Source organism: Opisthorchis viverrini (genome assembly GCF_000715545.1).
Source record: "Opisthorchis viverrini unplaced genomic scaffold opera_v5_173, whole genome shotgun sequence".
Taxonomy (NCBI): domain Eukaryota; kingdom Metazoa; phylum Platyhelminthes; class Trematoda; order Opisthorchiida; family Opisthorchiidae; genus Opisthorchis; species Opisthorchis viverrini.
The window spans coordinates 514,372-538,903 of record NW_008751827.1 but is presented as its reverse complement, the minus strand read 5'-3'; the positions used below and the strand labels follow the sequence as shown (position 1 = coordinate 538,903).

At 44.5% G+C, this 24,532-nt stretch overlaps 2 protein-coding genes across 2 annotated transcripts in view; one reads left to right on the top strand and one right to left on the bottom strand.

The window, feature by feature from the left end:
* Window positions 1-4,102: 4,102 nt before the first annotated feature.
* Window positions 4,103-8,337, top strand: T265_07434 (hypothetical protein; the record flags this gene model as incomplete). The annotated part of the gene is made up of 3 exons (XM_009172952.1): window positions 4,103-4,246; window positions 4,292-4,462; window positions 7,758-8,337. 3 exons carry the CDS (start codon window positions 4,139-4,141, stop codon window positions 7,914-7,916), a joined length of 438 nt encoding a protein of 145 aa, XP_009171216.1.
* Window positions 7,759-24,532, bottom strand: part of T265_07435 (hypothetical protein) — a gene marked incomplete at both ends in the record, with an annotated part of 20,192 nt that continues 3,418 nt past the window's right edge. The window contains 10 exons of the mRNA XM_009172953.1: window positions 7,759-8,258; window positions 9,647-9,769; window positions 10,082-10,181; window positions 10,794-10,927; window positions 14,773-14,900; window positions 16,288-16,351; window positions 18,327-18,452; window positions 20,016-20,150; window positions 22,458-22,527; window positions 23,959-24,143. Of these exons, the coding sequence (XP_009171217.1) occupies window positions 8,139-8,258; window positions 9,647-9,769; window positions 10,082-10,181; window positions 10,794-10,927; window positions 14,773-14,900; window positions 16,288-16,351; window positions 18,327-18,452; window positions 20,016-20,150; window positions 22,458-22,527; window positions 23,959-24,143 (1,185 nt within the window). The remainder of the gene's footprint in view (window positions 8,259-9,646; window positions 9,770-10,081; window positions 10,182-10,793; window positions 10,928-14,772; window positions 14,901-16,287; window positions 16,352-18,326; window positions 18,453-20,015; window positions 20,151-22,457; window positions 22,528-23,958; window positions 24,144-24,532) is intronic.

Genomic DNA, 24,532 nt, shown 5'->3' with positions numbered 1-24,532 from the left:
ACTTCTGAGTGGATAAGAGTGTATGGGAAGCTCTCCTAAAGCTTCCCTACAAAAAATGGTGTCAGACAAGGATGTCCACTCTCACCATTCTTGTTCAACTTCGTCATTGATGAAATAACGAGGCAGACACTGGACAGCCTTCAAAACCCCAGTGTTCACGTTGTTGTCGACCTGGGGTACGCAGACGACGTCGTTCTCATCTTTGAAGGCCGATGTGTGGCACAAACCGTGTTGAATAAACTGACCACCATCTCTCGGCATGCGGCTTACACTTTGAAAGTGCAAAGTCATGCTTCAGAACGTGAAGTATCTGAATATACCCTTACGATTAGAGGAGAGTCACTATCTTGAAAATTTCACATACCTCGTTAGTTGTGTTAGCTCTGACGAAAATGTGTCTAATGAAGTCAGTGCGAGAATCTCAAAGGCTCGAATCGCGTTTGCTAATTTGTGCCACTTGTGGCGTCAAAAATGCGTGTCAATAAATCTCAAGGGTCGCGTGTACCAGACTACAGGGCTGTGTTGTTTTATGGGTGTGGGACATGACCTCTGCGGACAGATGATGTGAGGCGTCTTCAGATTTTTTTTACCACGGATACCTCAGAAGCGTGGCTGTTTTTGGATGGCATCAGGATGTTAGTAACGAGGTGATTAAAAAACGGGTATTTGGTTATGCGGCAGGTACCTTCATCGAGGAAACATCCAGCACCACCGACTTCGATGGCTCAGCCATGTGCTGCTCATACCGAAACACCGTCTACGGGGATGAGCATTGTTCTCCGTGCCTTTTTCAGAATGGCAGGAACTGCGAAGTGGACAGCGTATGACTTGGCAGAAGGGTCTGAAAGAAATTACGAAGAATTCGGGTGTTGTTAATGTTGTACGCCTTCCAGAATGAGGTCCTTTATAAACCCCACCTGTGTTTGGCTGGAGACCGAGAAATGGTGGCCAATCGATTTCAATGGCGTTCGTGCTGCCCGTTTCCAGATTGATTGAGCGCCTGGAGGTGTAGGCACCTCAGAATGCTTGGCATAGTCCAGCACTAGGCGCCCTCCCTCAACAACTCTTTTTCTGTTTTCACTGTAGAGCTTTAAATACAATTAGATGAACCTTATGGTTGTACGGCAATGAAGCACCAGTGTCAGCACTGATATCGCTGTCTTCGATGATGATGAAGCGGTTGCCAAACATCATATGCCGAAATAAGGCAGTGAAACCGAACTACCACATAGCGTCTTTGCATGACGAAGTAATTAGGGCAAATTTTCTTTACCTAGGTTTCGTGGTATAACACAAATACCGCTTGCCACTGCTCGATTGTGAATCATTGAAACATTGGTATGCAGCATTGATGTTACTGTCTCGACGTTGTTGGCTAATTGGCCTCACAAATTGAGCTCCGAGAGAACGAAACCGATAGTGGGCTGTTGAAGAGTTATTGTCAAATAGTCGTGCCCTAATCATGGAAGATTATGCCTCTTCTCTTTTCGCCCGTTTCAGCCATTGTAATCCCTCTCAACATTGCTCGGTCTACTTCCATCACCCCATCCACTTTGTATATATCACGTCGCCTATTATTCTGATCATCTGCTTTGCAACATTTAACCACCCGACAATGACGTATCATCAAATGTATCGTAGAACTACCCTCGAACAGCAATTCAGCTAGCCACTCTTCACCTCCAATCCAGAATCCTGGCCTTCATCATAAGGTGGACCCTGAATATGGAGCAGCCTTTAGTCTCAGAAGTGCTGAATGTATTTCTCTACTCAAGCTTCATCATGATACTGGTTCTGACGACCTTCCATCTGCTATTTTCAAGGATGGTGGTAGCCAGTGCCTGTCTAACCTATTTGGGTCTATATGTGAGAAAGAAACTGTTCCAGACAACTGGGGTGAATCTATGGTAGTGCCCATTTTCAAAAAGGGTACTCGCAGTGAATGTAGTAACCACAGAGATGTTAGTTTGGCTCCTGCTGTGGCAAGGCTTATGTTGTCACTGATTCTTCGTCGTCTTACGGTGGCACGCAAAACCTCGACTCGTCAGAATCAAGCGAAATTTCGACCGGGTAGAGGTTGCGTAGACCACATCTTCACACTCCGTGAGGCGTTAGAGCAACCTTATATGTACGGACGACTCACAATCTTCGTATTCCTTGACTTTAAGAGTGTGTTCTGTCGACCGGTCACTGCTGTTAGCTAAAAAAAGTCGTTCAACTACAACACCCTTTTTGTGCCTAGTAGCCATGCCACCAGAAGGAAGCACGAAGACTGGGGTACTGCCAGGTTGCCCAAGCCTAGACAGAGGAAGTCGAGGGGTACGAGTTGGGTTCTAACCGTGGACCTTCTGGTCAGTAAATCCGCACTCTAACCACTGAGGCATCAACAGGGTATGCCCCAGAAGTTTGTGAATAGAGTCCGATCTCTACATTCACTTACTTCTGAGTGGATAAGAGTGTATGGGAAGCTCTCCTAAAGCTTCCCTACAAAAAATGGTGTCAGACAAGGATGTCCACTCTCACCATTCTTGTTCAACTTCGTCATTGATGAAATAACGAGGCAGACACTGGACAGCCTTCAAAACCCCAGTGTTCACGTTGTTGTCGACCTGGGGTACGCAGACGACGTCGTTCTCATCTTTGAAGGCCGATGTGTGGCACAAACCGTGTTGAATAAACTGACCACCATCTCTCGGCATGCGGCTTACACTTTGAAAGTGCAAAGTCATGCTTCAGAACGTGAAGTATCTGAATATACCCTTACGATTAGAGGAGAGTCACTATCTTGAAAATTTCACATACCTCGTTAGTTGTGTTAGCTCTGACGAAAATGTGTCTAATGAAGTCAGTGCGAGAATCTCAAAGGCTCGAATCGCGTTTGATAATTTGTGCCACTTGTGGCGTCAAAAATGCGTGTCAATAAATCTCAAGGGTCGCGTGTACCAGACTACAGGGCTGTGTTGTTTTATGGGTGTGGGACATGACCTCTGCGGACAGATGATGTGAGGCGTCTTCAGATTTTTTTTACCACGGATACCTCAGAAGCGTGGCTGTTTTTGGATGGCATCAGGATGTTAGTAACGAGGTGATTAAAAAACGGGTATTTGGTTATGCGGCAGGTACCTTCATCGAGGAAACATCCAGCACCACCGACTTCGATGGCTCAGCCATGTGCTGCTCATACCGAAACACCGTCTACGGGGATGAGCATTGTTCTCCGTGCCTTTTTCAGAATGGCAGGAACTGCGAAGTGGACAGCGTATGACTTGGCAGAAGGGTCTGAAAGAAATTACGAAGAATTCGGGTGTTGTTAATGTTGTACGCCTTCCAGAATGAGGTCCTTTATAAACCCCACCTGTGTTTGGCTGGAGACCGAGAAATGGTGGCCAATCGATTTCAATGGCGTTCGTGCTGCCCGTTTCCAGATTGATTGAGCGCCTGGAGGTGTAGGCACCTCAGAATGCTTGGCATAGTCCAGCACTAGGCGCCCTCCCTCAACAACTCTTTTTCTGTTTTCACTGTAGAGCTTTAAATACAATTAGATGAACCTTATGGTTGTACGGCAATGAAGCACCAGTGTCAGCACTGATATCGCTGTCTTCGATGATGATGCTTTAAATACATTAGATGAACCTTATGGTTGTACGGCAATGAAGCACCAGTGTCAGCACTGATATCGCTGTCTTCGATGATGATGAAGCGGTTGCCAAACATCATATGCCGAAATAAGGCAGTGAAACCGAACTACCACATAGCGTCTTTGCATGACGAAGTAATTAGGGCAAATTTTCTTTACCTAGGTTTCGTGGTATAACACAAATACCGCTTGCCACTGCTCGATTGTGAATCATTGAAACATTGGTATGCAGCATTGATGTTACTGTCTCGACGTTGTTGGCTAATTGGCCTCACAAATTGAGCTCCGAGAGAACGAAACCGATAGTGGGCTGTTGAAGAGTTATTGTCAAATAGTCGTGCCCTAATCATGGAAGATTATGCCTCTTCTCTTTTCGCCCGTTTCAGCCATTGTAATCCCTCTCAACATTGCTCGGTCTACTTCCATCACCCCATCCACTTTGTATATATCACGTCGCCTATTATTCTGATCATCTGCTTTGCAACATTTAACCACCCGACAATGACGTATCATCAAATGTATCGTAGAACTACCCTTGGAAACACGCTGCAAGAAGCACTGGACGAAATGGTCGAACACAAGCTACTGCAGCAGAAAACAGCACTTAAGGTAAATGCTACTAGAGACGATAAAGCCTATTTCTTATCTCTTCAGGTCATACAGAAATTTGACCAGTGTATAAGTTTAGCACTAGCCAAGCGTGTCAAGAATAGACTCTCCTTGAAGGGGCACCTGAACACCTACCGATTCTGTGATAACGTCTGGACGTTGGTGATGAACGATGTGGAAATTAAAGACTCATCTGCTATCATGACGGTCGATAAGGTACGTCTATTCAATATCACTGCGAGCCAAGTTTACCTATGTATTTCATGATCCCCATTTGCCATATACACTAATGTCCAAAAGCGGCAGCTCGCTGTCATTTAGCTTTTCAGCAAGCCTTATCTGTACCACCCGCTGGCGCGTATCGGAATGCACGGTGACTGAAATAGAATGTGGGGATGTGAAATTAGAATCTTTATATAGCAATAGCAGAATTTTCTGCAAGACCATGATATTGGTTCTATTCAACACTTCATACCCTACTTATCCATTCAGTATATGGTGATTTCCTCCTTTGATGTCGAGATCGAAAGACTCATTTCAGTTTGAGCATTACTGGCCCCTCACCTTCGTGGACTTCACTTAAATACGTAATACAATCTAGGTTCAAATCTTAGATGAGGGCACAATGCTAGGAACTCTTGATCTGCACATTGTGCGATGCAAGAACCATCCGAACCAACCGAACTGGTCAGTACAACAATAACGTTAATAAATATGAAAATGACAATCTTCAAACACGGACTGAGACAGATGAGCCAACAATATTATGGAATCCTACGCATGCCAACCCAGGGCTCACATATCTTGCAGTTCTTTCTTAAGGTACTCTGTCCACTGGAAAACGATTGTGCTTGTCTTCCCGATGGAGTGAAAAGCACCTTGCTGAAGCGCTTGATTTTTCCTGGTAGGTAGGCTGATCACTCAAGGCGCGTTTCTCCTCAGTGTGCAGCCGGGTAGTCATAGGTCCTCCAGCCATCTCAGGCCGCAGATTTTGGGTCATCTTTCCGAACATTTTCCTGACAGAAAGCTCCTTGAGAGTTAAACGTCTTTTTGGGGCCTGATAAAGGTAGTTTATCCAGGTCCAATTTCATATTCCGATAGAACTGTCAAGAGTCTGGTGCTTCTCCGAATGCCCGTTTCCTATAGCTACCTACCTTATACTCAAGGTTTATCGAGTCTGAAATTCGTGAGTGGAACACTTACTTGACTAGCTGTATGAGTCAGATTTCCATCACTGGGGACCACACGAGTTATTTGAGCTGCCCGAGAACCGGCTACTGAACTCGCAAGTAGCAAAACCGAAGAGCATTCGCACACACGGGTGGGTGTCAGAACTTAAAGGAGCTTTTGACTTTTGGTCCCTTCCATGCTCAGTGTGATTGCTACCACCTCACCACTTCCAACGACAAACGCTAACTACGGTACGGAGCAGCGTCATCTTCGGTATAAAATTTGCGAACAGCTCAAAATGTAAAAAGCTAGGTCATTGACACGCTTCCAGTTGTGTCATTCCCCTCTCACCTAATCGGACTCAACCAGTTTAAGGTAAGAGCCCCCAACGGAGATGCCTGTAATCGTCCTATGCCTGACTTTCCCTTCGACCGTAGATGGATTAAGTACATCTCAATAAACGAATTCTTTCTAGATCCCATCAGTAAACTTAAGACCATGTGCATGAGGCTGACGACCGTGCAATGAGGCTTCCTCGAACCAGCCGTCTATTGCATGNTATAAAATTTGCTTCCTCGAACCAGCCGTCTATTGCATGCCTCTGTTTAGGTCAGACTTGAGTAGCCAAGCTGTCTGAGCTCCTGTGCTTCTTCCTACCTGTATAGAAGCAATGCATCAAAAGGCCTCGTGGACGGCTTCTCGCAAATCCCAATTTCGGTTTGGAAACCGTAAACCGCACTCCAATGGCATATTCATTATAGTTAGGGAGAAAGTAGCTCATGTTTAATGCTGACTGTTGGTTTGTTTGCTAAGATGGGCAATCCGGTTGAAGTAAGTCACCCAGGTCGATGAGCAAACCAGTGGCCAATTGCTGACGTACCCAAACATTACTGCATCGGCAATGAGAGCCAGACAGTACTTCGGAAAGGTCTAGTATAAGATGATTAGGACCCGTACATAACTTCATTGCACAACAGTGTTTACAAGCAACAATATGCAATAGTGGATACAGCATCAGGACCCTGGTTGCCGGAAGTTTAAGATAGCTGTCACTGTTCATGTCCGGAAGGTCGGATTTCTGAGAATAACCCCAGAATGCCCAGAACCTACTGAGACCCCAAACCTCCACCAAAATCTCAATAGGGAACCCAGAAAGTATCCAGACCATTCAATCACTCAATAAATTCAGCAAAAGCCGATGAGTGTTCGGGCACGCCACAGAAGCACGACCGACTATTGTCAGTGTTCAGGCATTTCATAGATGTTGTCGATGTTGGCGTTCACTAAGCGTTGATCAGACAGCCTGGACCAACGTCGATAAGCCCCCTTTAAATAGCGCGGGGTCGTTGTGACTTTTGCACTAGCTTGTTGCGATGAAGCTGTTTTCTTCGGCGTTTTTTCCGGGACTAGAGTAGGGACAAATATAAGAGTTTACACGGTCGAGAACTTTTTCTTGTTTTCGCTGATTTACCGGGCTGTATACCCGGGGCGAGATGGCTCAGTGGTTAGGCACTAACTCACCCGGGGCGAGATGGCTCAGTGGTTAGAGCACTAACTCACTGACCGGAAGGTCTGCGGTTCGAACCCGACTTTTGCCTCTCGACTTCCTCTGTCTAGGCTTGGGCAGTCTGGCAGTATCCCAGCCCTCGTATTTCGTTTGGGTGGCATGGCAGCTAGGCACCGAAGGGGTGTTACAGCGAAACGATTTATTAATATTCCAGATAATTTGCTTCCTCTAGAATCGTCATTTGGCTCATTCTTGCTTACATCTTGAAGGTGCTTGCTACGACTGTTACCCATATTTGCATTAGGCGGTATCCTGAACCCAATCCGCCCACACTTATGGGCTGCATTGGTGTTCGGCCAAGAAGCCAAACTCGCACGTGATTGGTCAGATGATAGGGTCGCTTGCTGGTTCAGAATTGAGGTGAGCTCTGATTAGCTGGAAGTGTGGACCTAACGGTCAATCATGGTTCAGTATCCGCTGAGTGCCGGTTGCCAATGGTTGTCGCTGAATCTAATTCAAATACGACGCGGTATCCATGTTTCTGACTTGGTTCTATGACCCTTGGTGATTTTTGCTGGAAAAACTAGCCTGGGGTATCAGACCGAGAACTGAGGTATTCCTGTTATCAGGATTTGTCCCAGCGAATTCCCTCATACAGCAATATTCCCAGCCTACGTACATAATCAGTGTATTATGACCTCGGTAGTACGTGTAGAGCATCTCAAACAGCTAGGAATAATTAGGCATTCTCACTAATTCCCGTTTTTGTCACCATTATGCCACATCCACTGTATTTTCAGACCGGTGTAATCTTTCTTTTCCATGTGATTCCAGATCAAAATTGTAGCATGTGAGGGGAAAAGTGCTAAACCTACATCCGCAAGCAACGTCTCCAAAACAACCACTTCTGCCAACCCCGAGCGTCAAGCAGACGCGGCACCTGCAGACGAAGAAAAACACACTTCCTATCTTTCGGATGACGATTCGGATTAATCCTCATTGTTGGTCAACCGAATCCTAACTCCACCGTCTTTCTCCACCGAGCACGCATGCCCCAGAGAAGTGAAAAGAAAATGAAAACAACGCTAACCACGATGTTTTTTATCACAACGTTAATGAAATGTAAAATTTCAAAGCAATATGGATAGCTTATCAGTCTAGTGTCGACAGGGAAATAGAGTTAGTTTTGTCTATCAAAATACATCAGTTGTGCTATCATGCCTGATAGGTACTTGATGCCACCGATCCGCCGTGTCCGGTCCAATCTGCATGCACAAACGTGCCAGGATTCTCGATACGCTCAAACTGATGCGCACCAAAGTAGTCCCGTTGAGCCTGAAACCGAAAAAACGCGGAAAACATTGAGTGTCGCGGAAAGACATGATGACAAGTTTACGGATGAAAGGCGCTCCTAAGAATTGACCACCGTAGTCTGCTGTACATTCAGTTGCCAAGAGCAAAAACAGATTAACCCGATGTGTGAATACGGGTGCATTTGATACTGAATTAGGAAGCACTAATTCACAGCGTCGATTCGTTTCTTCGCAGTGCTACGGACTCCCGTTCTGGGATGGCGAAACGAGAAGACGAAGTCAGACAAACTAAATCGGTTGAATACGCCACCAAGTAATTAGTAACTCGTTGCAGCTAATCCAAAATTCATAGGCTTTTTAATGGCTTTGGAAGTTTCAGCTTAAGGTTTTGGAGTGTAAAACCAAATCAGTCTGTACTGCAGTTACTTTATATTTGCATAAGAACTATCACTATGCATCTTATGGATCCCCAGAACTAGGGTCGTTTTGAGGGGTGACAATCATTGACGCGAATTCGTTTGTGTAATTACGGAAACCCATAGTCATCTTCCTAGATAAACGCTTTGAACCTGCGTATTATAAAGAACACTTTCCGATTCAGGGACAATCGCGAGAAAATAATCCCCAACCATTTATTTTCCCCATTTTAATATCTGATATGTACTCTGGAATCTGTCATTTGAGTGAACAATGGACGATCTTGGCTAATTTTCTGGGAAGAGAAAATAGGTTCTGAATATGCCTCTAAAGTGGTTGCGACACTGTATCCTCATTGGAAAGCACATGCACCAGCAGTTGTGATTGAAACTACGACACAGGGGTGAACTCAAGAAAGCAACAGAATATATTTAGGGGCACTTTTTTAATAGAAATTTCAACGGCAATAGAAAACGCCTAGTTCGCCGAACAAATGCTATGGAAAATTCTTTATCCTACCATTCACAATTATATTTTCACTTTGTGACTACTCGGGAGTTTCGTGACATTTAAAGGCCCTAGTCTTCCGCAAAAAAGTTGAAGCACATACTAGAACGGGAGCAGATTGAATGGCACCTCCGAAAGGTGATTGTTGTAGTGCATGCATGTCTATTCCACTGAAATAACCAGCTTTGTACAATCACATGGGTTCGATTTCATGCGATGCATTAGTTCGCTAGGTGATGAATACGAAGTTAACATTAATTTACTAGAAAACGAAGGCGTGTCTGTGATTGTTGCATCATGGGACACATGCAAAAAGGCACCACCACATGTAGTTGCTCAACTGTTCAGCCGCAAAGCGATGTTGAGTTTAGTACAGAGACAGGCGTATAAAAAATTCAGTAGGCAACGTCAGAAAGAGTGAAAACCTGGTAAGAAGCCAAGGGGATAGAGTGGATTATAATGTGGTGTTGATTCCGTCACACTAACCTGAAGCAAATTGGCAGGAAGCCGAGGACAACGCATCCCATCATAAAACGCCAGAGCTGAGCTGAAAGCCGGTACTGGGACCCCGTTCAAGGCGGCTGTCGCAACAACTTCTCGCCAGGCAGCCTAAGTAGAGCAATGGAAATACAACGTAGACGTTAGCCTATCAGAACGAGAAGTGAGCAATGAGATTGATAACCTGGGAGTAACAGATCTACAAGTGTCATCTAGACTGGTGGCTGTTGTGCACAAGGATAACAACGATTGTGAAACGTAATGAAGCCAACGTGGTTTATCATCAAGGAGTCGTGTTTCCATCGCAGCACGTGTTTTTTGTATATCGCACTAATGACAATGAGGGAGAAAATCGCGGGTTAGTGAATTCCGCATGTTATTCTTAACTAGAAGTTCGACCTGGAGGGAACAAGGTGTACTTACCTGGCAATCTTTGATGATGTTGGTGAAAAACGGATCGAGTAGGAGATTCCCTAGCTCCGAGTTCTTGACAAAGGCTTCCTTGATATTTCCCAGGAACTTACTGTTACGTCGGAGAGGAAAAGAGTTGTGTAGTTAATAAATCAGTTCTCGACAGTCATAATCAACATCCAGTGCTAAAAAACAGAAACGCTTTGCATCCAGGTACTATAAAACGCACTTCCAGATACGACTTCGAAATGTTGATAGTTTTTAAGCGAAAGTGGCTTTGAGCAGACATCCGACGCCATTTGCAGGGTCACACTACCTTGATATAGGCCGCCTGAAGTTACCTAGCAACTGACTACCTGGCCGCTTGGACTGACTGGACTTGCACTTAGTGGATCGAAGTATTGTCGAGAGACTTTGGGCAAAAGGCAATCATCTATACCCTGATATCGAATGGAGTATTTGTCGTATGGAAATGAACGCCATGATCCGTTAGTTTGCGAAAATACCAAAATGGGCATGGTGGCATCAAAATTTTTTTTGGAAAAAGCCCTTCCTGGGTTTTCAAGTTTTGATTCGACTTTGTCTATATGAGATTGTTAATCCTCAACCTGTTTTTAGTTGTACACTAACGCATTACTTGGCAGATCGAAGTCTGGTAGACAGATTCTGTTCATATGGAGATTGTCAGTTTATCTTTATTACTAAGAGATATTGAGTAGCTTACCTTCGGATGATACAGCCACCTCGCCACATCAGGGCGATCGCACCCAGATCCAATTTCCACCCGAACTCGACGTGAGCACGATGAAGTAGCATGAAACCTTGAGTATATGAAATAACCTTCGACGCAAACAGAGCCTGATGGGCAAATTGAGGTACAAAGGGGTACATAGTGGTGAGGTGGGCGCGAAGGAGCGAAAAACCCCGCGGTAAAAATATCACTTCTACAAACTATTCCAAGAAATACAAGGCGAAGGTTTCACGTAACTGGTCTCTCAGTTCAGTCCATGCGACAAATCCAACAGGAAACTCGATGCGCGAATATCGCTAACAAGGAAACACGATTTTCCGTTCCTATCTGCGACTGACTGATATTTCCAATCCAACTCACCAAATAATGCGTGAAATTCAAATATAAGTGTCAAGAATTTGTTTCAAAAGACTGATAGAACAGTCGTTATTTTGATTGCTTTACTTCCTCCTGTGACCTCCATTGAGTTTCCTTGCAACTGGGAGGAACATCCTTGTTTGGTTTATACGGCGAAGTTAATATAAGCTTGCTCGGCGATCTCAACATGCATTTAAAAAAGCTTACTCAGCTTTGATTTTAGTACTTAGATTAGCTTGACGGGGATATTGGAGACCCTTCCGCTAGAAAATAACTAACTGCGTTCAAAACACAGTGACATTCTGGTTCATTCAACAATCTCATCCATACCAAATTGCGTTTGTCCTCATCCTTTGTGTCTGATAATAGCTTCGCTGTCATCATCTGTCTTAGGGAAATGTGTGCACACCAAGTTGTTAACAAAACTAAAAGAACAGGCCGGTTATCTTTGGGACAAAACCAAGTGACTTCCGGGCGCGCCTGAATCGCTTACGGGCAATTGGTTTAAGGGTACCTGCTACGAATTTGGCCAGGTCATGTGCTGGTAAACCTGTGGTCCTATGGGGGCGCCTGCCTTGGGAATTATCGGCAGTTCGCAAAGTCGTCGACTGCAATTTGGCAGTATAACCGATACTTCTTGCCTTGGCCCAAACGAAGTAAGCAACTCTGCACTTCAGCCTCACTTTTCTCATTATTGATGAAATTGCTCCATCATTGGTTTCTAGCTAAAACAAACCAGTTAGGTAAGGATAGGCCATCAGCAGATAATGTACCTTAAAAATAACAACATTGGCCTGCTCTTGTCCGCCCTTGTGACCAGGACGTTATCCACATGACTTAGAATATTTAAAACCCGTCATTTTGCTGATGCAATATATGAATCTCCTGTCTGTCGTCTGTGTTCGTATTTTCTTTGTTTCTATTAAAGGGATTTTGAGAACACATGCAGCTTTTACCTTTGTGAAATACGACTGCTTCCCCAGCAGACAACACTTTTGTCACACGATGATCCGTCTGATAAACTTACCACACAGCAATAGCCAGTGTAGAAAATCCTTCTCTCTTTTGGCTTGCTATTGCACTTTCACATGAGTCACTCGATATCACATGAGAGAGGTCTCGAGGTTGTTTGCAAACTGTGCAGGAAGCAGCCGTCCCAACAGCAAGCTTATCATCCCTCGAGATGCAAGTAAAGTGCTCCAAGATTGAGGAACTCCCACGTGTGTCTCTTCGTGAAATCCGAGCAACCCATTAAGTCATACGGGCATTCGATGGACGTAGTAAATAGACATACACATTCATGCATCTTTGAACTATACTTAAAGGCAAGACTGGCTGCATCGGAAACTTGGTTGTCGATTAGGTGGCTGTTGGCCTGTTCGTCAAACGGCTGAAACTGTTTCAACTGAGATTTCACCCTGTAAGTGAAGGCAATCTACGGTATAAAGCCGAAAAACACTGTGAAAATGTCTCACCATCATTGGGAATAATAAGTAGTATGTACCTCACGGAACTACAGGACGTATCGAGCCCACGACATCTCAGCTAGTAGTTGGGACACCTAAACCTTCGACCACCAGCGGCTGATCAGTATTGTGATTAACTCGTATTTGGACAGGATACATCACCCCTCATCCGTCAATCATGGACTGCACATCGTATGCTCAGGTTATGACTAGTCCTTGAGTAACGACCTATCAGGTTGGAGTTTCACCGTCTTGCGAAGTTATCCTTCCTCTGAACCACTCAAAGATTGTTAGTAGTGTGAGATTTGTAATTTTTCTGTAAATGAAGCTTTCAAAGAATCTTATCCTTCCTCTGAACCACTCAAAGATTGTTAGTAGTGTGAGATTTGGAAATTTTCTGTAAATGAAGCTTATCAAAGAATCCATAGACAAGGCACTAAAGTTGATTGGTGTATATGTGTTAGGCTGGCTTGAAGCCAGGACGAGAGCAAGACCTTGGTGTTAACCAGGTGGGTATCCGAGGTACAGCATTCATGAGGATCCTGACCTGATACCGAGGGAGACGAATGGAAGAAGTCTCGTCAGCCCAAGCAGGACGGACGCGAAAGGCAGGTTTGTCAGTGACCGACTGGCAGTGACCAAACCGAAACCAAAAAGTCGTCCGGCCTGGGAGCCTACTCCGCGATAAACAAGAGCTGATTCTGTCTGACTAGCCAGAGCAGAATTATGCCATGATGATGTCATGGGATTTAATTTGCATAACATATTATTCCGCTGTGATTACTTCGAGGCATTTGGACGCTGCTTCACACTGATTTGACATCCAATGCTGGTGACCTGTTTGTTGCGTTCAACTTCACGCAAAAGCCTGAAGAATGTTGTGCATCAAAAAGCAAAGGATGCTTCGTCACTTCACTTCGATGATAATCTTGGAAATCATGAGGAATGTCGCATAATGCATCCGATGTTTGATTGAGCATTCCTAACTTTCGTATGTAATTTGAGAGTAATTTAACGTAACCTCCTTTTCAAAGGTGTTTGAACCGAATTCCCTGTGGTCACACCGTGCCAAGTCAGAGGACAGACAGCACAATACTAAAACGTATTATACAATTAGCTTGAGGTAGTGGGCAATTAGTGATAGTAGTTGGATGATCTAGTCCCAAAATGTCTACCCCGCCCCAGTGTGAACATAGTCACGGTACATTTAGATGGGACAAATGAATTAAGATTCCCACCTCAGCGAACAAACAAACGGCAATCTATGATGGTATGTACCGTATCCGAGCGAATGACATTTGGAGCTTTTGTTGCAAAAGTATTTCTTGGTCTGTTGAGGTCTGTGGAAGTCGTAGAATGTTTTTTCTGGTCTTGAAGACGTCTACCGTATTTTCCTACCGCTAGAGCTGACAACATAGATCCAGACAAAACTCAAGGTAGAAGAAAGCCCGTTGCATTGTACTGAGAGTTTCTGGTCTTCAAAAGAAACAAAGTCCGCGGTCTTAAACATATGTTGGTATGTACTCGCAACAGGCTATTAGGATTTAATGCTTCCGAAGACGGATTTGTTTGACGGTTGAAATTGGAGCAGACATTGGACCAAACTCAGATGCATACTGGTCAGATGTAAGGTTGCGTTGACTTTACAGGCTCGCCTCCGGACACCTTCCCCTTGAGGACGCTGTTCATCCGACTGCTGCTTCGATTCGATTTGTGATGGCTTTGGGAGCTGCTGTGGCTTGTCGGTCCGTACCCGATCAATGGCTCTGACTAAGCCCTCAACTTCAGAGGTACGTCCGGTGTTTCATGAGACCCAGTTGCATTGTGGGGCGCTACTGTTCCGCCTGAAGTTGATTCTATTGACGTGGCCACCCCTGAATTTAAACTGCACCACGTTCATCAATGCCATGAAGGTTATCTACCGTGATTAGCAAATCTTCACACAACCCATAAAGGCAAGCATATCCCCAACTCATCGCCATGATTAAACTCAATGTGAAAGCATTTCACTGTCCATCGTCTTCAGTCATATATCGGTCTCAGAAAACTGAGTGAGTCTAGAAGCAAGGAAAATCTTTATTGAACTTTTTTCCTAATTCCCTAGATGTCAACGTGGATCAAAAACTGACCTGTCTAACTTTTTCCACAAACTCCTTTTTGTCCACAGGACCTGATTTCGACACAGCAGGTAAAACTTTGGAAGCTTCGACACGAGCATCATGCATCGACGACAGTATTCGAGAAAAGACCGCCTCAGCTGAAGAAAATAAAGTGACAGATCACAACATGCGCAATGCTTAGTTCCAAGGCTGAAAGAACTAACGGAAAGGAACGCCAACTATGCTGTGTCTGCTCAACATACCGGACAATGCCGAAAGTCTGTGGATTTGCAAATGGAAGACTGGTGACAATACTGCTGTACGAGTTCAACAGGTTCAGTTGGAGTTTAAGCACAGAGAAAGCAAACTCAAACAGGGAACTACCAGTTGTAACAAGCCCGAAGCCTTCAGAGTAGGGGCTATTGACCAACAGCAGCCAACGAAGTCGCAAACTTGGTGAACTTTGTGTTTATGAAAACAGACTGATCTGTCCTTACAGTAGTCCGCACACCGGCGATTTTTCGGGTTAGTAGAGTACGGAACCTAGTTCAACTGTACAGGAATTAAACTCTTGACTGAGCTACAACGAAAATGTTGACCATAGGTTAAAATATCCATCCACATATCTATACGCTGTAATCTTAAGGACTACCCCACGGACCGTGGTGACCTATATCGCATGGTTCACGCCATACTGGAACTTCAAGTATACTAGGGCTTGTTACGGTAATTTCAACCGAGATTTGTCGAATACCACAATAGGTACCTCGTCCTTCGATTGTCACACCCGCGAAGCCATTATCGTGGATCTACATTTGTGATAAACACACTATTTTGAAACACTATGCTCACAACACACCACCTAGGTAGACGTGCACTACCAAAGCCACTTGCTAAAATACCAAACAAGCAATTTCACCAGGATTCAGTCGGTCAAATTTGCCGTATTAGATAAATTCTGGCCACACCGTATCCATTTCTTTACTTGTAGAGTTCGGGGCAAGATGGCTCAGTGGTTGGAGTGCAAATTTACTGACCGGAAGATCAGTGGTTCGAACCCGAACTTTGCATCTCGACTTCCCCTGTCTAGGCTTGGGCAACCAGGCAGTATCCCAGCCCTCATGCTTCCTTCAGGTGGCACAGCAGCTAGGCACCGAAAGGGTTTTACAGCTGGGCGGTTAGAGTCTTTTGTGAAATTCACATGCGGATGACTTTAGCTAGTTCCAAGAAGGATTTCAACTAGCATAGCACCTGGGTGATCAACTCTATCATCAAAACCCGCGTTTTACCAGATTCCCTTCCCACTTCAAAATGTGTTTAACAACATTGAGTGTGGAAAAACCGGACAACTGGAAGACATCGATGACTATCGTCAGTTCGGTATGCTTGGTACAGAGTAAGACTGAATATGAAACATGCATTAAAAGGAGGTACAGACGTTGCTCGATACCACTTCGTCATGCACAACGTCTAATTAGTACATTGTCTGAAGGCTACAGTGGAATTTTTAAATTATTGACTAACAATGTAAACACAAACACGTACCTATCAATGTTATGGGTGAGCCACGTTCCAGACCACAAATCGCAGTCCATTTTCCGGTTCCTTTCTACAAAGATGACGAGGCAACAAAAGTCAACCGATAAAAACACAGACGAGATAACAGAATTCGTAGATACACCGAAGGTCACCTCACTAGCCTTTACATCAAGGGTCTTCAACAAGGATACGTACAGAAATGAGGAAATACTCAATTAGCTTGTTGACGGGACAATGTCCTCTGCCATCTTCAACTCGTTTGTTGATTTGTCACATTTAAACAGCTACGCAGAGATACATAAACTTGTGACCGAAGGAAATAGTTGATCAGTAAGATGGGACAGACCTCTCAGTCAAAGGTCCTGCGACAGCTATGAAGGCTGAATAAGGAGGCATTGTAGAAGAGCTTGAGTCTTTGCTAGAACAAGTTGACATCGTAGTGAAGGTTACACTCGTCGTTCGTTCAACAATTGTGGTCTTTCGATAAGCAGACACCGTCAGGATCGAAGTATGCACAAGGACTGGGATACTACTGGGTGCCTTATCACAAGAGCATGAGCCTCTTCCCTAACAGCTTGAGCTACAAACCCTGAGTTGTACAAGGGCAGCGCTTCAGTGATATCGAATATGATCACTCAGAAAACGAAGTTGAGTGCCTTTTCCCAACTGAGTTTGCTGGTAATGGATTTCATACTTCACTGCAAGTCATTGCTTGATCTCCTATGGCTCGTTTCCACCCTTTGCGTGGTTCTGCCAAAAGGACTTCGAACGAACAATTTTTCTACGTGGCTATTAGCTAAGACTTTATTCGACTGAATTCCATTGACTTTGGAGATGAACAACAACGGTTGTATATTCACAGATGAACCGGCATGTGGCCTCCAGAGTGCGCTCGCAATCCTACGTTGTTCGGTCATCCGAAACCAAGTATTGAGTGACTGAGACGAATGAATTGCTTCACCGTGAGTCGCGGCTACTATGTAGTTGACAATGAAGCGATTCATTTTTCGTTCCATGCTTCTGAATCACACTGCAACCTGAAGATTGTACATTTCTGACCAGTAACGGTTATCGTTTCTTGGAAAACTGCGAACTCCATGATCCGCCCAGTTGTCACATTGAATCGAATAATTTACCCTCTAAAATTGGGACATCCTAACAAATGACTCAAGTGGTGAGGTTTGAGGAAAATAACAGATTCTGGATAGCACTGATACAAGCCGTCATTCAGAACGGGGTCTATGTGACGTTCCTTGCACATCAACTCGTTGGTTGCAACTGCTCACTTTCCGTCAGTTTCTAAACTGAGTGTTTCACTGTGTGACACAACAACCGTGCTGGATTCAACCGCATTTTTCAGCTTTTATTGTAGAGGATTCATCTATACGGTGGCGTTGCAGTGAAATCTCGTTATTCTTCATAATCGTGTTGCAACTAATCATAAGGATGCCCCCAGACCAGTTGTCAGAGGCAACAGGTGTAACATAAGATGTCTGTACACGAATGTATAGTTTTGGAACTAAAAGACATCCACACAAGGGGTCAACCTTCGTATTGAGAAGTGTATTGTCCTACTCAAGGCGAACTGCCGTTAGGTTTTTGTAAACTGTCAACGATTTCATAATAAGAGGTTTGGTTTGTTTTCTGAAATAGGCACTTTGTGCAAACTAATCGCCCAGCCCAACGAAAAAAACAACGACCAATTACCTAAATTACGCTTTCAATATTCTCTTCCATAGCAATTCAGAATATTTTTGGCCGTTTCCGTGACCCCTCCTAAGCCAAATACACAGTCGCCCTTCCCATACTTACGTTTGAAGGATATCGAAAGGGCGTGTCCCCTTTTCCCCACACTGCAAAAACCAGTCCGAATTTAGAAAAATATGTCCTGCTCAGGGGACTACCACTCTCTGAGTGCGTTAACTACCCCTAATCGGAAAAACGAGGAAAGATTAGAGCAAATTAAATGCCATACTAGGACAAGATGCCACATGAAGAAGTGATGGGACAATACAAGTTGTGGAGGAACCGAGATCACGACAAACCTGTCCAGCAGTATCCAAAATGTGATCGATCAGCATTGAGCCATCTTTATCCTCGAATGACAAAATGTGTCCGGTAATTTCGATAAGGTACGATTCCAACGGGCCTTCATTCCATTTCTTGAACACCTGAACAATAAAATAAATCGTTCAGCTGTAACACCCATTCGGTGCCTCGCCGCCATGCCACCAGAAGGAAGCACGAGGGCTGGGATACCGCCAGGTTGTCCCTGTCTAGACAGAAGAAGTCAAGATGCAGAGGTTGGGTTCGAACCACGGACCTTCCGGTCAGTAAATTCGAGCTTTAACCACTGAGCCATCTCGCCCCAATACCTGAGTGATAGCGCACCATTGTTCGAAGCGAAACCACTAAACATGGAATGTTCAAACGATTTGGAGACAGTCAGCGGGAAACTAAAACCTTTGGGGTCATTGCAACAAAAGTGAGTGAATTCAACAAATAACATGGGGCATATTTACCAGAACTTAAATGAAGTGGTGGTAAGTAATGACACCTACTTGGCACGGTCGAACAGAGTAAGGCGACCGTCTAATGAAAATATACAAGGTAAATCGCGCGCAGGTGTCTTTATAACAACGCGTGATACAGTATGCAGAGGACTGGACTGGCGACGCACTGGGTGCCAACCACAACGCGGATGCTCATGACAGCCAGTGGCATACGAACCATACGCCAGCATCCACGGATCGAGTCAACGTTGACAAGGAACTTCGCAGCGGAGGCTGGCTCATTGTGCCGCCATGGAAGACCCGTTGCTGGGAGTTTTATAAATATCCAACCCCTTAGCCAAATTGAGTAGTTTGTATCAACCCCACCGAAATGCTATATTTTTTGCACGTCGAAAGGATTGGTGCTGAATAGCTCGACATAGTGGATCACATTGACTGCGGAGGTGCAGTTTATGCTTTCTCTCTTCAAATCTTTCAACTAAAGCAATGTTACTTTACGTCGTTCATACCAAGATAGTCAGAGTAACAGTCACTCTGAAACAATGCGAAGATCAACATTGCTACCCCTACTCGCGTCAATAAAGACGTGGATCAATCGCACCAAGTATGAATCACAAACGTCTTAATAGACTGTGGTTTACGGGTGGTCGAAACACTAGATACGCACTACGCTAACAAGAAACACTGCACAAATTAAACAGCTTCCCCAGCATGACCACGGCTGAGATAGAGACAACAAAAACTAACAGAGCTTTGGAAATAAGAAATCTGACCAAGGGAAAGCCCTTCTCCGGAAGGAATTCCGGAAACAATAGAATAACAAAGTTCAAAAGACAGGATACCACATACCGCTTACTATTCACTGGGTTTCAAACTCGGCCCTGAGTGGTAGGTCATGTGGCGAATACCGTTCACACGAAGACTATGCGAAAGCGACTTTTAGATGTTGGAGTTTGTGAGATGAGGCGTAAATGACCAATTCGCGGTTAACTAAACGATTCGAAAGATACCCAGTGTGGATTGATTGTATGGCAGAAAAATGCTCAAACAAGCGAGAAGCAAAAATTGTTCCTCAATTACAGTAAAATCGATTAGTTAAGTAGCCAGTACTTAATATCTTAGAAAGGCAAGCGAAGAAACGAGACAGAACAAGGCCAATGGTACTACATGTTGCAGGATGGACTAATGGATTGGACGGTATGTTCAACTACTGTAACCCACTTGCGACATCTCCTGATTGGACAGACCGCCAACTTCGCGCATGAGGTGGTATGCTTCTGCAATGAGCTGCATATCCCCATATTCAATTCCATTATGGACCATTTTGACAAAATGCCCGGCACCACCCGATCCGGTCTACACAGAAAAAATTGTTATTAGTCAAAAGTGATGCATTCACCAAGCAGAATGCGTAGAGCAAACCTGTCCAGTGGTATATACACAATAGATCGCAAAAGACAAACGATTCTATTATCTTTTCTACCAAACATAGTCGAACTGCACAACCGCGAAACAACTCTAGATGAATCAATACATTTATTTCACCGCTATTCACGTATCACACGTTCGTAAGCTACAGAGTAATAGAGTGGGTTTCAGTGACCGCAGCACAACCACGAACTACAAGACCAACTTCATTGCACAAAGGCCATCGAGTGATGTTACCAGTCGGATCGCTTTGTTTTTCTCTCAAATGTGCATCCTTCTTTGAAAATCCAAATTACTGACAAGAATGTTCTCGTCAGTACATTGACAACGACAAACGCAAAACAGCTATAGACCTGAGAGGTACCACAGTTGAACGATGTATAATTTAGGGCTTAGCAGTTCCGTTCAACATTATCCCGGATATCCACGCGTTACGCGGCAACCACAGCCTTGGCCACTTCGAACTCTGTCGTCAAGCTCCGACGTTCAGTGTATTTGGCTGCACTCTGGAAGGAGCCAGACAACAGACTCCCCTTGCTCTTACGCTGGGGTTACTCCACAGTAACATGCGCTGCCTGTCCGTAATAAGGACTCAAAACTCAAGTATAGTTGGCTGATCGACTACTCCATCAGTTTTTCTCGCTTCAGATTGCACATTTATGGCAATCCAGAAGTTACTGAGGCTCACGGTGTTGTAAGTTACCGAAGCGATGTTTGCTTGACTGGACGCTCATCAATGATCACCTCCCCGCGGTTCGTTTGAAGTCTGTGAAAGCATCCGCGCAACAGACCGATTACTACGCTTATCCGTTGTATCTGCTGGCGGCCCAAAAGTCCGTGGCAAAAACGGCATCTACGATGCTTTGAGAGCCTTAGTACGGTGAGCTAGAAGCTGACATATCACCGTATTCCCTGAAGATATAAATACGTACTGACTTCCATTTGGTTAGCCGTCTTGCATAAGAATCTCTACGAAATGACAACGGACGAAGAAAGCTACAACTATGTGTTAACGATAGGCTGTTTCGGTACTAGAGATTTCCGAAACAGCTGGGATCATTGGACTGCGTGGTGCCCCAAAATATGATTTAGCCTAAAACGTCAATGGACAATATTTAAATCAGCTATGCTTGGTGTGAATCAGTTATTCAATGAGTTTCGTTCAGGGACAATGGGTTAACCTGGATCGTACACTTCCTACGCACCACTTGGAGGCATCTGAAATATGTATGCATGGTATGGCTTCTTACGGAGTGGAACAAGTGTACCAAAATCATCTCACAACGCCTCCCAATTGAGTCCTGCATGGAAGTAAATTCCCAATGCATTGAGGAAATATGGAACACCCGAAACTTATTCCAGTTAATCCGTTGAACAGGCAAACCCAGCCTCCCTTGGGCGAACTGTCACTAAAAAGATGGCTCGTTCGTTTCCATAAGAGGTCAACATCTGAACTGTTGAGCCAGGCATCGAAAAGCAATTCAGGTGAATACCCACTGGTGTTCAATCGGCTTTCCGGTGAGTACCAGTCTAAACGCTAATGATCTAAACTCCAACGATTTCAAAGGTTTGCGAAATCGGACTTAGATTGGATCAAATAGGTCTTGGAATGTGTCCAGTCAAGCATTTCAACTGCAAACCAGCCTTCTTTCACTTGGAGGACTTGGTTTATGCTAGTACAGTAGCAAGTCAGCTATTGCTGACCGAGTTCCTCGAAGGATACCTTATAATAACTAAATGGTGTGCCTGTAGATGGTTACACTCTCGCCAGCCTCATTAACGACAAACGACTTGGGAACTTCAGCTTTAAATTCGTCAAACCAGTTGTTGAGCAGATGGAAGAAGGTGCCGTTAAATGTGATGTCACCGTAAACGCGCACAAAAATCCATTAGGAACAGCGAAAGGTGACTCATAAAGTTTTTTTAAACTAGGCTACTCCTGTTAGCGGTGTGTGATGAGCTGTGTGAATTCGGATTCATACTTCTCAACAAATTTCCTTAGGCTTGTGTTGCAATTCCATTGCAGGACAGGGTGCATCGATACCGTCATCTACGTTAGAGAAACGAGATTTGCAGTGCGTCGAACAATTGGTAGCTCAGGTGTCTGAGCAGGTGGATGTTCATAAGCGTCTCTACGCATGAAAATCGGATAGCAAGCGTTTCGTCGCTAGTTGAGTGTATTGATCAACAGCTACCGCATGAAGAACAAATAAAAAACAAGATAGAGGCACTCACCCAATCGCAGCAGGGTTCACCGGTTTTGGCCTTGGCCGCAATGGACTGAAAAATCGGTTTAATGCTTGGCCTGAAAAGGACAAACCAAGCCTTTTATGGCAAGATGCTTAGCATATGTTGTATTTGAAATAACAGAAAGTCGGACACACGATTGCTCAGAAATACCGCAAACACTATGAGAATGTAGTGTGGTCATGTGCTGATCAGAAATACTTAGACGTGTTTGAGCTATGGTAGCAACAACAGTAAGTTCGGAAACCTATTGCCGTAAACATATTTACATACGTTTTGTTACAATGTACACCAGAATCAAGACATGCCGGAATGGAACCTTTTCGGAAAAACTTGGCGAACAATCGATGGATTTATTTGTTGTCTACCAAACTATCTTGCGACGTTAACTCCTCGGCTGGTTTGAAATTCCGTTTGATTAAGAATGAAGCCTGCTTCATGCAATCAACGCCAATAACACCGTTCTAGACAAACATCCTTTCAAACTGGACTACGGTGTTCTAGAATGGAATAGAGCCTGTATTTACTATGATCTCGAGTTTTTCTCACGTTATGCAGACGAAGTGACATTCGTCTTGTCTGAACACTGTCCACTTGCCAAATGTACGCTAGATTTGCAGGCGGTATTTCAGTCAATTCTAAGTCAATTGAGTAGGACGAACTGGACGAGCAGCTCATCAAATGAGGCACTGTTAGAGGGTGAATCATTCAAACTTTATCTCCGACAGAATGTAAGAATTAAAACCCTTAGTGACAACCAAATACTTGCCTCAAAACGAAGGTTGGGTAGGGGTTAGTCTGGTGGCCGAAAGCAGTAATCCGATTCAGAAACGGAAATAGTGCTTAACAAACAACTCGCGTTTACACAAAGCTCGCCGCATTAAAGTGCGATAATGGATATCAAGCTTTCAATTTTACACAATTACGGTGACAGGAATTAATCGGTGATACATCAGTTGACCGGTGTACAGTCAAACGACCCATGGAAATTGTTAACCAAAACAAGCCGCACGACCGCACATACTCCCCTTTACGGAGAATACTGAGTTCGGCTTCTAGATTTTATAAATGTGATATGACATGGTGTGAAATCCACAGACAACTCCCCACCCTAGAAGGTTTGGCCTTCACCAGCAATGGTGCCTTCAAAGTCGGGAGGTAAAGTTGCTGTAGCATATCAAATTTAGACCAAACAAAACCTTTTCGGTGTCTAGCTGACATGCCACCGGAAGAAGCACGAAATCTGAGCTACCGTCAAGTTGACCTATCCTAGACGGGAGATGGTGAGGTTGGGTTCGAATCACGGACCTTCCGGTCAGTAAATTAGCGCCTTAACCACTGACCTCTCTAGAGCTCAAATTTAGGCTTGATGGTCGAAATGCGAGGTAAAGTCGACAATCACGTTGACCAAAAACGGCTGCAACACAAGTCAGATGCCTTTAAAACTAGAGAAATCACAAAATGCACAGAATCAGACTACTCCACTTACCAGGCCTTAGGGTTGCCCCCAGGCATCAGACTGGGGCCGTGGCGAGCACCCTCTTCACCACCCGAAACACCTGATCCAACATATAAAATGCCTTTCTTCGCCAGTTCGGTGCATCTTCGTTCAGTGTCTGTAAATTCTGAGTTCCCGCCATCCACAATGATATCATTCTCGTGTAGCAGCGGGAGCTGAAGAGAGGCGAGTCCGGGCGAATGAAAAACACTTGAATTTGAACAATTAAACAACCGTGATTGAACCAAAGAGTGTACAACATAAAGAATGAGTGTCCACATATTTGGTAGAAAAAGTGGGCTCAAACTCGCTACGATATACCGTTTGCGATGACCAGGCTCAAGAATGAGCACTGTCGAGACAGCTTATCACTCATGGCCGTTGGCTTGTTCGCTGAGCTGGGCAATTTGGTTGCAAAAGTTTCATCACCAATCGAGGTGACATCATCAGTGCGTAGTTGTGCGTAGCGTAACCCACCGCTACGCCCAACTACGCACTGATGATGTCACCTCGATTGGTGATGAAACTTTTGCAACCAAATTGCCCAGCTCAGCGAACAAGCCAA